The sequence below is a fragment of the Protomyctophum parallelum genome (genome assembly GCF_964188405.1).
Source record: "Protomyctophum parallelum genome assembly, chromosome: 10".
Classification (NCBI taxonomy): Eukaryota; Metazoa; Chordata; class Actinopteri; order Myctophiformes; family Myctophidae; genus Protomyctophum; species Protomyctophum parallelum.
In genome coordinates, this window is record NC_139704.1 from 24188306 (window position 1) to 24201446 (window position 13141).

Sequence of the window (13141 nt, forward strand, 5' to 3'; positions counted from 1 at the left end):
GCTACATAACATTTCGTAACTTGCCTTCCCATGATGACAACAGGTGTCCAGGCAGTAGGCCTATCAGTCGCTGAGTCTATCTATAATTATTAATTAGCCTCCATCAGACAGTCAGTGATACATGTAGGCCTATAAGTATTGTACACTGAAGGGGAAAAGTACACACATTATGTAGGCCTACTTGCAAGTATCAATACTGCAATGCAGAAATACTCTGTTACAATTAAAAGTCCAGATTTCTAAATTTACTTGAATAAGTATACAAATGTATTAGTATCAAAATGTACTTTAGTACAAAAAGTAGAAAGTACTTATCAGTGGAGAGGGGAAAGTAAGGCTGCATTTAGACAAGTATCATTTATTTTTGTGGTATTTGTCGGCCTACTTGCTTTACTTGAGTATTTCCAATACTTTTAATTTAATACTAATATTGTAGCCTACTTTTACTCCACTACAAGCTCACAATGCGTCGCGGTGATGGTGGGTGGGTAGTAAAAGGTATTTAAAATTCTGCTTTGATAGCATCCTTATAGGAAGTATTAAGTTGTTTTTATTGTCTCCACCAGGTCGAAGGCTTGGGGAGAGAGAATGTTTTGCACTCCGTCCGTCTGTGTGTGTCCGTCCATCCTTCCGTGTGTGTACAGCTAATCTCCGGCACTGTTAACCCGGTCGAGGCCAAACTTTGCACACATACACATACTCCATGGATGAACAATGAACCTCTGCCCCAAATGTTCCAGAACAGTTATAGCTCCACCAGGAGGCAGACTTTTGTAAAACACAATTATGCATGAGCTGTCCACACAATCAGGACTAAAAGCTATATGTTAAAAACTAGAGATTTGTGATCTGTCATTGCATGATCATCAATATGTCTACACAAAAACTAAAAACAAGATCAAGAGTATTTCCCCTGTTATGCGTAGGACCCGTAACATGACAAGATTAAAAGACTAAGAAAGACTAAGAAAAGAAAGTTAATAGCGGAGAGGTCAGTGCATTTGTTGATGTGGTAGTTAAAATCTCCCAGTAATACCAATCTCTCAAATGTAATAATGGAGGTTAAAAGGTCACTAAAATCTGATAAAAATGAGTTGCTAATTAAAAGTTCAAATGATCTATAGGTATCACAGCTCGCTGTCCGAGAGGAAAAACAGTATTTTATATACAGCCAAACCGCCACCATTTGTATACGGTAAGTAAAAAATACTATTTATATTTGAAATGTGAAAGTCGTCATGAGCTCACTCAAACAGTACTCAAGTAAATAGTACTTATAGTACTATATGTACTATACTATATGCTGAATGCTGCATGACTGTTGCAAACACACATGACTCACTGCACTCTCATAAATACACATAGACATCATCACTGTCACATGGAAACTATATAGAATTCAAACCTGATCCATAAATGACAAACGGTCATAGGATTTTATTGGATGTCACACTAGACTTTCTAACTGTGGTTTTCCAGAGTGACACAGATCTTCCCTGGTAACATCTTCAGAGACGGACCACCAACCGTGCGTGCGTGCGTGCATGCGTGCGTGCGTGCTTGCGACTGACTGACTGACTGACTGACTGACTATCAGAGAAGGACAGCCGTCCTCTGTCCCAGTCCAGCTGGACTCTGATTCACTGAGAGAACAGTCTCCTCCTCACCACACTCTGATAAGGAGACAGTGTACTCTCAAATCGTCTCCCTTCCTCTGGTGCGACTCCTCACACACGTGGCACACCTACCCACCACTGCCGACAGCGTGTATTGTCTCCAACCTCAACATCCCAGCTGTGAGACCCTGAGTTAAAGCCCTCAGAACCCTGAACATTAAAGGTTAAAGCCCTCAGAACCCTGGACATTGTACCATGAGTTTAACCTCTCTGGGTTGTCAGGAAGCTGCAGCTGTTTCTCTCCAGGTCTCACACTGGTCAGATCACCAGACGAGGTCTATAGAGGATGGGCAGTGTTGGGGTCCATGCAGGATGACGGGAGTGTAGGAGACAATGTCCTTCATCTTGTCCCAGACTCTGAAGGTCAGCTTTCCCAGGTGTGTTAGCCTGGCTAATAAGCCAGACTAATATCACACATTCGTTCTGGCTTATTAGCCAGGCTACAGGTGTGTGGCCAGCTCTGTCAGCGCTCCTGAGAGCGGTTCTGCAGGATGAGCTGCATGGACTCCCTCCCTCGTGGTCTTGTAGTTCTGCAGGAATGAGACGTGGTCGTCGGATCTCAGCTGGTCCTCAGCAGCTTGGATTGTATTGGAGAGGGTTTCCATTTCTCTGCTCAGACCCTTATTTTTATTCCTCCATGATCATGATCACATTCATTGCCTGACACCATTGGAAGCCGCTGCCTGGTCAGTGGTTGGCTGATGAGCTTATCGCATGGTTCTATAGCCTGTCTCTTTGTGGTGGAAAGGGGGTGACAGGAGCTGATGTCTTAAGCACATGAATTATGCTCCAATATTATGCTTGCTATAATCGCTATACACTTTCTCTCAGTCTGAGAGAAAGGCTGAACGACTGAACTGACAACAGGAAACGCACGCACGCACGCACATGCACAACACATGCACGCGCGCGCACGCACACACACACACACACACACACACACACACACACACACACACACACACACACACACACACACACACACACACACACACACACACACACACACACACACACACACACACACACACACACACACACACACACACACACACACACACACACACACACACACACACACACACACACACACACACACACACACACATTTCGATTTCTTTATTTGAATCCACAAATTACAATTAATTTTACAAGGAAACAAATATAACGGGGTTGACAGATACCCCAAGTTTGTTATACTTCCAAGTAATGGTTGATACTTAGAATATTTATCTTGGAATGCCTGGTCCATGTACAAATCAAAGACACAGCCCACCTCCAGAATCAGGACCTCCTTGTGTCTGGTGTCAACAAAGACAACATCAGGTGTATTCGGGATGTTGGCAAAGACATCGCATGCACAGCTAAACCAATCTGGTAACACTCTTGAATGTTTATACATTGCTGCACTAGATGGCACATACTTTCGAACTGCATCAGACACTAGGTCAACAATCCGGTCGTGGCGAGCAATATATACGTTTTTGTATGCACTACATCCATTTGTTATGTGTGCGATGGATTCTAGGTGTTGTTCAGAATCATGATGGTTTATACAGAGTGGAGTGTGGGTGTCGGGATACCAGATTGACAGATTGTACTTGGTTGGTAATACTTGTAGTCTTGCTTTGATGGTGAATTTTAAAACATCCTCCCCAATAGCAGCATTTTTGTACATCGAATGTGAAACGGAGTGATCAGCTGAATCAAGACAGGCCAACTTTCCCTGCAGTCGAAGGCCACGCCAATGTTCTTTGGCTTCAGTCTGTTTCGTGCTAAGCAGAACCCTTCTTGCCGTTTCTTCCTGTAGTCTAGTGTCCGCACCCTGGTGGGTGAGGGTAGCCTTCACTACCACGCTGGAGTCTGTAATTAATCCATCAGAGATGGGCACATTTTCGTTGTTTTTTGCCCATTTTAGCTGGACTCCTGTTCGATGGCAAAGGTCGTTGAGATCTGGCCAATCAGACCAGACCCCGAAGCCCTTGGCTTGTGAGTCCAGTTTCCCAGAGTCTTTCCTCCTAAAGCCTAGGAAGTTATTCTGGTCTGCAGCAGCCAGGGGTACCTTCCTCCTGCGCAGGTCCAGTAGGAGTGATGCCATGGCCATTTCTCTGACGGTGCCATCATCATTATTGAGCATGTGCAGTAGGTGGCTTAGCCGTGTTGCTGCATAAGTCCACTCTACATTTGGGACCCCCAGCCCCCCTTCGCCATATGAAAGGAAGAGTATGTCTCGTGTGGAGTGTGAGTTTAGGCCAACCCATTTTCTGGCCAGCTGGCCAGTTCTATTTGTCATGTCTCTCAGTGCATGTTGTGGGATGTGTACATTGGCAAATAGGTGTTGTATCTTCGCCAGGGCCACTTCTCTCACAGCCTCGAGCTTCATGACTATAGGGAGGGGGGACAGATCGATCAGGTCGAGTCGACGGTGAAACTCTCTGGTGAGCTCCTCGACTTGCTCCCCCCACTCACCAGCAATGTTGAACTTATGGCCCAGGTACGGGTACGTCTCATTACGGGCGTACACCCTGATGGGTTGTCCCATAATTAGGAAGGAGGGAGGCTTGTCTTTCTTGGCCTTGTACCAACGGTTGCCGCCGCCGCTGCGGCGTTCGTGGAGCACGGCACATTTTGTGTGTTTCACCTCCAGCCCGGACCAGTGGAGGAATTCATCGGTGCGTGCCAGCATGTTGGTGATGACGTCCTCCTCTCTTGATGACACCTGCACGTCGTCAGCATATCCCTGGACGGGGTTTGGGGACCGGACGTGTGGCGGAGCGCACTGATGGATCCATTTCATCCATTGGTTAAGGGCTAGAATGAAATTTACAGCACTCCATGGACAGCCTGTTTTTATCCCCACCTTGAGGGAAATTGGGTCTGTGAGCTGCTGCCCACAGATGACCTGGAGAAACGAGTCTTGGTACACATTGGAAATAATATTCACAAAAGGCTGAGGTAGATGTATTTCCTCCAGTGCATTCAGCACACACACACACACACACACACACACACACACACACACACACACACTTTTCCTGCAGCCACAAAATCTTTATAGGCCTATTAAAAGCCCATTAAAGTCATGCGTTGTTGCAACATAGTTCCACATGGCTATGAGCATATAGGCCTGTTGCTATATTTCAAGTCACTTAACCAAACCTGAGGCTGATACTACAAATGTCTTCAATTGTCCTATAACTACAGTCATGAGGTTCTCAAAACCTTTTCATGTCAAGGACCACCACAATTCTGTATTTGACTGTGGACCCACCCCCCTCCCCCCAACCCACACACACCATCTCAAAATATTTTGTTCTAGGGACCCCATGAAGCAAAGATTTGAGTTAAAAAAAATATATATATATATATATATATATATATATATAGTAAAGTATATATTCAAAGTTTTGCAAAAATGTTCACTTTATTATTATAATTTTTATTCCACGATTTTTGTTTGTAACCCATTTTTTCTACCCAGTGTCAATTGTCTACTGTAAACCTTGGCGCTATACACTAACTCTGCCAACCGACCTGGGGAGAGCAACGGACTGACCTCATGCTTCCTTATATGCACGAGGAGTCCAAGCCACTTCTTTTCACTTGACAAGGAGGGAGTTTCCCCGGTTGGACGTAGCCTATAGTGCGTGGAAGGAACGCGCTATTCCAACCAATTGCACCTTCCTTTTTTTTTAAATAGCAGAACTATCCTACAATATTGTAAATCTGCAATTTTTGAAAAGTTAAAGTATAAAATAATGGTGAAAGTGGTTAAAATCTAAAATGACAAGAAGTTAATGGGTTAACAAGCAGTGCAGAGGAAGCATGAAGGGAAGTATAAGCGACCCATGCCAAGATTCAGTAGAAAGGTTGATATTTCCCCAAGTCTGAATAGGTTAGTAGAGCGTAAAGCCAACTTCCAATACCCAAAATCTCGGCCACTCGCTCACTCACACTCGCTCACTCCAGCATGGTGGTGTTACGGTGCAACTGGTGACCTGCTGAAATATGTGACAATCGTCGACAATCGCATAACGTCGGTGCCGAATGTAAATCGTTGCAGTTTGTTTATTAGCAGAGTTCAACCTAGCGGTATTCAGGCCACGTATTTAAAGACCTCCATGTAAGTTGAATGAAGTCCACAAGATGGTCACATATTTCGACAGCTCACCAATTTCACTATAATTTGCCATGCTGGAGTGAGCGAGTGTGAGTGAGTGAGCGAGTGAGTGAGCGAGTGGCCGAGATTTGGGGTATTGGAATTTGGCTTAAGTGATATTAAAGGTGAACACTTTCCACCAGGATACCAATTGTATTGTATGTAGGGTAAACACATTTGAAGTGATGACACGTGGCATGTATGAGCAGACACAATTGGAAGTGGATCACTATAAAATTGAAGCTGATAAGCCTATACTCTCTCCATGCAGATTCGCTGAAATTTTGCAAACCTGCACGTGATGAATAAATACTGAAAAGTATTTTCTGTTTATTAAAGAGCTGAGAGATGGGCAGCAAAGATTGCACATTTGCAAAGATTAGTATCAGAATAGGCCTAGCCGCCTATATGTCATCATGTCATCAGTGCCCATACCCGACGGCGGGGTTGGCGAAAGGGCCTTTCTGTGTGGAGTTTGCATGTTCTCCCTGTGTCCCCTAGGGTAGGTACCCTCACAAAGAACATGTAGTAATCCTGGTCACTAAACTGCCTCCCCCTGGCCAGCCGGGGCGCCTGATGGAGGGGAAAGGAACTGGTTGGAATAACGTGTTCCTTCCACGGGCTACGTCCAACCAGGGAAACTCCCCCCTGTCAGGTGAAAAGGAGCAACTTGGACACTCAGGCATGAAGGAAGCATGCGTTCAAGTCCGTTGCTCTCCCCTTGTCCCCCATATATGGGGACTAGGTTGGTGGAGGGTGTGTAGAGCCCAGGATCACATTAGATGATTGACACAGGGGTGAAAAATGGGTTACAAAATCGTGGGATAAAATATATATATATATATATAAAAAGAATAGGCCTATATGTTTGAACCTTTTAACAAAATACTGTTTTAACCAAAACATATCACTTATTATAGCCTTTAAGGAACAGTTACTAGCATAACATTGATAAGGATAAAAGTATACAGACATAGGATACATATGGATAGAAAAAACGTTAAGACACAATTTTGTTTCACTAGAACATTATTTTTGATGTATCAACCTAATTCTCAGCATTGAGTTATGATTTTATTATTCTCCAGAAAGTTCAGCTTTATTGAATATAGAATAAACAATTTGGGTATTGGCTTTTCTGAATTAAATGTATAGGCCCATATATTATTAAATTATTTTGAGGATAAAAAAAAAAAAGTGTAATCTATAAATTGGACTGTCATGGAAACAGTAATGAGTAATGGACAACATTTTGGTTTAGGGTCCACCTTGTCTGTCCTTGTGGCAAAACACAGCGCAGTCCTAACAGATTAGCAGTCAGGGCTCAAATGAACATGCATTTGGAGGGAAAGGGAAAACAAACATCACAGAGAGGATTATGACCATTTAGGAAGTTTTCCCCTCCTCCTCCTCCCAGCTCTCTGATAATAAATAAAGGACGTCTCTGGCTGCGCAGCCTATCGGATTCCGGGACACACCAACACGCATTGAAATGAAACGGAACGGCAGGCAGTCTGTTCGTTAATCCTCGCCTATCCTTTTTATCTGTGGACCGCAGCAGTGTGATCACAATGGGACAGCAGAGCGGAGGCACAGACACAGCCATGCGACACATATGATGAGAAAAGCCAGGTCTGTTTGACTCACTCACTGCGAGTGCAGGGCGCGACACTGACTGACTGGGCCGCATGTAGGCAAGCTGTGCGTGGGTCTGGGTGGTGGGTGTGTGTGTGTGTGTGTTAAAGTGGGCCAAAAAATGATGTTCGCTGCCCCGCTCCTGGGTGTCTACCTGGTCACAGGTGCGCTTCTCTCCACGGCCATCAGCGCGTGCCCGACGCAGTGCAGCTGTTTTTATCACAACCTCAGCGACGGATCCAAAGCCAGGTGAGTGATGATCAACACCCACACACCCACGCCACATCAAAAAGAAATATAGCTGCAAGCAGTGATAAGACGGGGCCAAGCAATAAAAGCATGGACTGGATTATACATCACGTTTTGTCCAACCTTTTGACATCACTTTTTGGATGTGGATAGAATGGTCCAGGATCATACAATGATGTAATTGGCAGATCTAATGGTGCGTTCACACCGCCAGACACAAAGACGAATGGGAGTATCATTTGGAACAGCTACATGCATCATTGCGTCTTTGCATCGTCATGTCTCTGGCTTCCATTTACAATGAATGGTAGACTTGTTGTGTCTTTGCATCTGCCCGTGTGAAAGCAACAATGGTCAGAGGTCCTTTGATGAATGACTCTGAACTTCAGTTATTGACCGTTTCCCACGACCCTCTACCATATTGCCGAATTTCGTGAAAAGCGAAAACTGTTCTGCAAAAAGTTGCTGAAGAAGAAAAAACGGTACAAACAATAGGGGTCTATTTTCGCCCCTTCGGGCTTGGCCCCTAATAAAGGCACAATCTTTCATAATAATTCAGTTGCCTATGTTTTGTACGCTTTTGCAAGCGCGCGCCTTAGTGATGGGCAGGTCTGTCTGTCCTCCCCACACGATTAGTCTACAGATGTTTGCACAGACAGAGGTGAACACGTGTGCAAAAGATAATTCAGCTATAGTGCATCATGCCTGCCCGATTTGACTTAAACCTGGATTATCTCACAAAGGCACTTTGAACCTCTCCATCTGCATTTTATCATGCAAGCCTGCAAAGTGACCATTTTCCGACAATTAGGCCTAGACATATTTGTAAATAGGCTACATCACCTTTCTTAATTATGAGCAAGTCGCCATCTTTCGGTGGCCAGCTCAACTGCATTGCAAATTGTAGTTCATTTGAATTGTATAGCCTATATTTAAACTTGGAAAACATGTGTCACTTTAGACTTCCTATTTAACCATTATTTTATACTTTGGCTTTTCAAAAATAGCAGATAAACAAGATTATAGCACGGCTATGAGCTTGTAGATCTGCTATTTTTGATAAATCATGAAAATGTGTGCAAATCTTTGACTATATATATTTTTAAAGCGACCAAAAACTAAAATCTTTGCTTGCGGGGGGTCCCATGGAACAAAATCTTTTTAGATGGGGATCCACGGCCACATACATTTTGGGGTTTGAGCACCACTGACACCACTGAAATAACAAACACTTCCGTCGTCTTTTTTTTTAGGAGTGTGATCTGCAACGACCCGGACACGTCCCTCGTGCCCGTCGGCTTTCCCGTCGACACGTCCAAGCTGCGAATCGAGAAGACGGCCGTCCAGGGCATCCCGAGCGAGGCCTTCGGCTACCTGTCCGGCCTGGAGTTCCTGTGGATGTCCTTCAACGCGCTGTCCTCGCTCCACCCGGACAGCTTCCGCGGCCTCGTCAGCCTGGTGGAGCTGCGCCTGGACGGGAACGACCTGCCGTCCTTCCCGTGGGACTGCCTGGCCGACATGCCGGGCCTCCGGCTGCTGGACCTGCACAACAACCGGCTGAGCTCGCTGCCCGCCGACGTCAACGCTCACGTCAGAAACCTCACCTACCTGGATCTGTCCAGCAACAGCCTGTTGACTCTGCCCGCCGAGGTGCTCTCTGGCTGGCTGGCGGTGAAACCCACACTGCAGGCTGCATCAGGGCCTGCGGAGAGCTCCAAAATGATCCTCGGTAAGGAAGCGGACAGCAGGACTAATGTTTCACTCAACATTTCACTGTCTCTCTTTAGCTAAAGGCACTAAAATGTAAGCCAGTAGCATACATTTACATATAGGTAGGAGTTGTCCTGGAGGTCAATTAATCTATAATTGGCCTATGTGTTTTTTTATTTTTCCACAACAGAATAATAGGCCCATCATCATCATCATCATCACCACAGCCACCATTATCGTATGTATGTAGCGTAGCGGTATAGCCTATGTATGCAATGTATTTACATTGTACACAGTCGTGTGTGTGTGTGTGTCTGTCTGCCCACCCGCCTGCCCCAGTGGGGCTGCCCCACCCACACCCATATTCCAACTGTGCGTATAGCGTGCCTTTCAGTTTTATGATTGATATTGACCCTATATTGTATATGTTTTCGCGACGCCCCCACAGGTCTCCACGACAACCCATGGGTGTGTGACTGTCGGCTTTACGAGCTGGTCCAGTTCCAGCGCTCCCCGACGCTCTCGGTGGCGTTCATCGACACGCGGCTGCGCTGCTCGGCTCCGGAGTGCCTGTCGGGGGTGCTGTTCAGCGATGCGGAGCTGCGCCGGTGCCAGCTGCCCCGCGTACACACGGCGGTGGCCCGCGTGCGCAGCGCCGCGGGGAACAACGTGCTGCTGCGCTGCGGGACCATCGGCGTGCCCGTCCCCGACATGACGTGGCGCAGGGCGGACGGCAGAGCCCTGAACGGAACAGGTGAGCTAAAGTCAAAGTCACACACACGTTACTGCAGTGAAATTTGTTCTCCGCATTTGACCCATCTCTTGGAGCGGTGAAAGCATTTTTACGGTCTTCGGTATGACCCGGCCGGGGATCGAAACCCCGACCTCCCAGATTCAGGGCGGACACTCTAACCACAAGGCCACTGTCTGGCCATGCAGCGTTCAGGTGTTTTAAGCACCATGGACAGCGACCACTAATTCAACCTTCTTTCTTTCTTTCTTTCTCACTCTCAATGTTCGTGTTATGGGGCCAGTGTTGTGGCGTAGTAAATAGTAATACATTTAACAAGAAGTTTAAATACATTGTGCTTGCTAGTTGCATAGTGACTTGACATAGTGAATGAATGTTCAGTTGTTGCATGCTATTTTAGAAGTTACCTGATAATATTGAGTAATCCTGTTTGGTGCAATATCACCAAATTCTTGGTTCTGTAAGACATGTGTCTGACTGAATTGCATTGTCAGTGGTGGAAAGTATAACTAAGTACATTTACTACAAGTACTGTACTTGGAAGTAATTGGTAACTTGTAAAGCTATGCTTTAAAAGTACCTTCCCCAAAGCTGTGTCTGCACTTTCATCGTGACATTTCTAAAGAGCTAACAGTTAAAAGTTGTACATTTGCACTGTCAGCTGTGACCTAGTCTCGCATAGCCAGACAGACACTATTCCACAATCTCTGAACGTACGACCGGAAGCATTTGAACATTGTGTGAGGCAACAGTTGGGCCACGCGAGAATAGGCGTAACTTGATCTGTTGTTTCTACATTGGTGCCACAAATTCAACACTCCATATTACATTTTGTTTTCTTGACCGATATCACTTCAAAAAACACATATAGATCAGCAAGTGTACATATGTTTTATTACTGTTACTGCCCCGAAATGTATCTAAAAATCAATTATGGTCAAGATATTTAAATTGTGATGTGGCCTGCACATCCTTCCTGTTAACACGGTGTATGATCTCCTTTCCGTCCACACAGTCCAGCAGGAGACCTCAAAGGAAGGAATCACCTGGTCCATCCTGCGTGTCCCCGCCGTGTCCCTCCGTGACTCCGGGAGGTACGTCTGCATGGCCGCCAACTATGCAGGGAATGCCGAGGCTGTCATCTCTCTGATGGTCTCCAACACGTCGAAACCAGTCGGAAACCTGACCAGCCCTGATAGGAAACCCAAAGCCAAGAAATCGAACCAGCAGGCCGCCTACCAGGAGAGAATGGTGGCCAGATATGTGGCTCCTACCTCCACCCCTGGCCCTCCGCTTGGCCCTGGACCTAGAAAGGCCAGCTTGCCCCTGGAGTCTGGCCACCCGGAAAGCTCTGGGCCGGGACCTAGGTTAGCTAGCTTGGCCTTGGAGCCTGGCCCTATATCTGTCTCCGGCCCTGGACCTGGGTTAGCTAGCTTGGCCTTGGAGCCTGACCCGCTATCGGTCTCCAGCCCTGGACCTGGGTTAGTGAAATTGGCCTTGGAGCCTGGCCCTCTATTTGCCTCCAGACCTGGGTTAGCTATCTTGGCCTTGGAGCCTGGCCCTTCGCCAGGCTTGGGAGGGCCCGGACCTGGGTTAGCTAACTTGGCCTTGGAGCAGGGCCCTTCACCTGACTCGGGAGGACCCGGACCTGGGTTAGCTAACTTGGCCTTGGAGCCTGGCCCGTCATCTGGCTCGGAAGGGCCCGGACCTGGGTTAGCCAACTTGGCAAAGGAGCCTTCATCTCCAACCAGTTCCGGGCCCGGACCTGGGTTAGCTAGCTTGGCCATGGAGCCTGTCCCTCCCCCTGGCTCCGGACCCATCCCTGGGTTAGCCAGCTATAGCCTGGCTGACAGAAATGACACTCGTGGCCCCGTGCCTACTGCCAGTCCTGATGCACTGCTGGAATTGGAGAAGACCAACCTCAGCAACCTGGGAGCCAATGCCTCGTTGCTCCAGCAGTATACCGACAGGATGGTCCGGTCTGTGAAGGTGGTCGGGGACTCGGACAACACCATCGCTCTTAACTGGAGGGCCCCACAGGCCAAGAACACCACCGCGTTCAGTGTGCTTTACGCCGTGTTTGGGGAGAGGGACATGAGGAAGATCAATGTGGGCGCGGGGCTGATGCGCGTCACCATCAACGGGCTGGTGCCGCAGACCAAGTACATCGCCTGCGTGTGCGTCCGGGGGCTGATCCCCAAGAAGGAGCAGTGCGTCATCTTCTCCACCGACGTGGCGGCCAGCGCCGCCAGCATGCAAAGGCTCATCAACGTCATCGTGATCACGGTCGCCTGCGTCATCGCCGTGCCGCTCACCGTCATCGTGTGCTGCGGCTGGCTGAAGAGGCGCATCCAGAAGTACTGGGGCAAGAAGTCCAAGAACATCCAGGACTCCTATGTGACCTTTGAGGCGCTTTCCCCTGGCGGAACGAAGGCCAAAGAGGACGAGTATCTCACCAAGCTGAACCCGGAGGAGTTCAACAGACTGCTGTCGGCCCGCTCCAGCCTGGACTCCGAGCCCACGGCCAAGATCGAGGGACAGCCCAACGAGTACTTCTGCTGACGTCAAGCTCCAGCTCCAGCTGCGCACCACCTCCTCCCCCGTACCCACCCGTACTCTGTTCCTCCTCATCATCACGCCCCCGACGGTCTCGTGCCTAATCACCACCCCCATCCGCATCCGCACCCGCATCCTTACCCTCACCACCACGTGCACCCGCGTCCTCACCAGCATCCCGAGGTCAGTCCTCCTCGCACGCGTTCACACACGCCTCATCCTCGCCAACATCCCGAGGTCAGTCCTCCTCGCATGCGTTCGCACACGTCGAATCCTCACCAGCATCCCGAGGTTAGTCCTCCTCACATGCGTCCGTACACGCCTCGTCCTCACCAGTATCCAGAGGCCAGCCCTCCACCAACACACTCGTCCCCGTGCTCGCCCATGCGCTCGCACAATCCGCAT

The 13141-nt window shown here is 47.8% G+C and overlaps 1 protein-coding gene across 1 annotated transcript; it reads left to right on the forward strand.

The window, feature by feature from the left end:
* Nucleotides 1-7594: 7594 nt before the first annotated feature.
* lrit1a (leucine-rich repeat, immunoglobulin-like and transmembrane domains 1a) lies at nt 7595-12742 on the forward strand (the record flags this gene model as incomplete). The annotated part of the gene is made up of 5 exons (XM_083775588.1): nt 7595-7719; nt 8973-9448; nt 9878-10183; nt 11196-11477; nt 11955-12742. 5 exons carry the CDS (start codon nt 7595-7597, stop codon nt 12740-12742), a joined length of 1977 nt encoding a protein of 658 aa, XP_083631714.1.
* Between the last annotated feature and the right edge of the window lie 399 nt (nt 12743-13141).